Consider the following 1,966-nt stretch of genomic DNA (forward strand, 5'->3'; position numbering starts at 1 on the left):
GCGAGCGCACCACAAGCCATCGCACTCTTTCTTCTGCAATGCTACAAGGCGCGGTACTGGCATCTGAGCAAAGTCGTCTTCTTGCACGTTCTCGCCGTGCTCTGCACCTCGCCAGAGATGAAACTTGCGATGGACGCCATCCATACCGCCCACAGTACGTGCGCCAGCGCCATTTTGCCGCCGTGTTTGTGGCTACGCCATCCCAGTGCGTTTCGCCACCTCGTGCTGGGTCTGCGACAGCCCTCTCTAGTCACTGTCGCCAAGTGTGCCCACGTGGTGGCTCAGATTCTAACAACCGCAACGACAGCAACGACCGTCAATGCGTTGGAGCTGCTGACGCAAGACACGATAGCAACGATGCACGCTGCGTTCTGGCGCTCGCACGACAGCTACAAAGCGAGCGTGCTGCTGGAGAGCATTTGTATGTCGTTGCACATGCTCGAAGTCCAAGCGCGGCGAAAGCTCGTTGGGAGCCTCGACACGAATGGCGCGCCACCGTTGAGCCTTCTCGGTCGCGTCAAAGCGTGCAGCGCCCACCTCTCGTCGAGCGTGAAATCGCTTGTCATTCGGTCCAAGAACTCGCTTCAAACCAGACTGTCGCACGATGCGAGCGGCGTTGATGCGACAGAAGAGACGACGCCGCCTTTCTCGTATGGGCCGATCCAGCCGCCGACGCATTGCCGCCCGCCGCCACTGCTTGACGCAGCACCGTCTCTTCGCCGCATCAAATCGAACACCGGCATCGCCAAGGCTGTCGAACATAGCCGTGTGCTGCAAGAAGTACCGCATATTTTGATCCCGTCGCGCATCAAAGTCCTCAACTTTGTCACGCCAGCGATCCTTGTCGAGATCGAGCGACGCCAGGCGCTCCGAGACGAGTTCAAGACCGCGCTTCAGCGTGCGCTGGACACGAGTCGCCAGGATGTCAGGCGCGGTCCATCGGTGACCGACGTCGCACTGCGCCGGCGGCACACGAGCCAACGTAACCAGTTTCTCGTCTCGATCGCGACAAAGCTCTATACGAGCGCGGAAGAGTGCGCGATCGTCGAATTTGCTGCGACCGCGCTCGATCCCGAGGTTCAAGCTTTTTTCGAGCAGAACGTGCGACCTCTCGTTTCGCTGTTGCAGACGCCGCACCAAAGTCCGTGGCACCGACTGCGATTTTGGCAACGCTAATACAAGCCAACTACAACGAGGAACGCTTGGAATCGACGGGGAACATGCTAGAGTCTTGGGAATATAGAGGTTCGTCCCCGAAGCTATAAACGTAGGTGGATAGTGGAGACGAAGAGGGCTCGTGTTGGCGTTTACCACCGCCCAACAAGGGGGTGGTGTGTGGTTCAACGAGCCTTGAGTAGCCAAGAGGTCTGGAGTTTGATGAGCAAATCGCAAATGAGCTGGGGCTGCAGGACTTCGTCTTGATGGTCGCTATAATAAGCAAGCTGGCTGTGCCGCTATCAAGGGTGAGATGGCGGGTCGGCAGCGCGGTTGACGCTTGGCCTTGTCCAAAACCAGAGCTTCACACGTTCCGCGAAGAAACTATTCCTTCTGGCGCCGCAAACCACCAGCCTCAACACAGACAGGCGTTATTGGTATGCACAGTGTCGATGGGGTGAGTGCAAGAGACGCCGAATGTGTCGGCGTCGCAAATTCGTGCCCACGGTTGACGACTCGCAATTGTGCCACCATCCATCGCATGGCCAATATTAATATAGCTGACGTGGCGCGCTCGCTTGTCAACGACCTGGTCAACGACGAAGGTAGCGATCCTCGGCGATGAGATATCGTCTGCAACAGCTGCGTTTCGCCACCGTTGGCAGCCCAAATCGATGTAAACGAATGGCAAAACAACGCCATGAAACATCCGGGCACGTACGGCTCGAATCCCAGTTTTATTCGCCCAAAACGTACTGTCAATTGAGTTTGGTCGACGCCACTGGTCGTCACGAGTGAATTCAAAAGCACT

General features: G+C 57.2%; 1 protein-coding gene across 1 annotated transcript; it reads left to right on the forward strand.

The window, feature by feature from the left end:
* Nucleotides 1–41: 41 nt before the first annotated feature.
* SDRG_16890 (hypothetical protein) lies at nt 42–1,256 on the forward strand. The gene has a single exon (XM_008623114.1). The coding sequence runs from the start codon at nt 118–120 to the stop codon at nt 1,174–1,176; it is 1,059 nt and encodes a 352-aa protein (XP_008621336.1). The 5' UTR covers nt 42–117; the 3' UTR covers nt 1,177–1,256.
* Nucleotides 1,257–1,966: the final 710 nt, after the last annotated feature.

The sequence above is a fragment of the Saprolegnia diclina genome (assembly GCF_000281045.1).
Source record: "Saprolegnia diclina VS20 unplaced genomic scaffold supercont1.160, whole genome shotgun sequence".
Lineage (NCBI taxonomy): Eukaryota > Oomycota > Saprolegniomycetes > Saprolegniales > Saprolegniaceae > Saprolegnia > Saprolegnia diclina.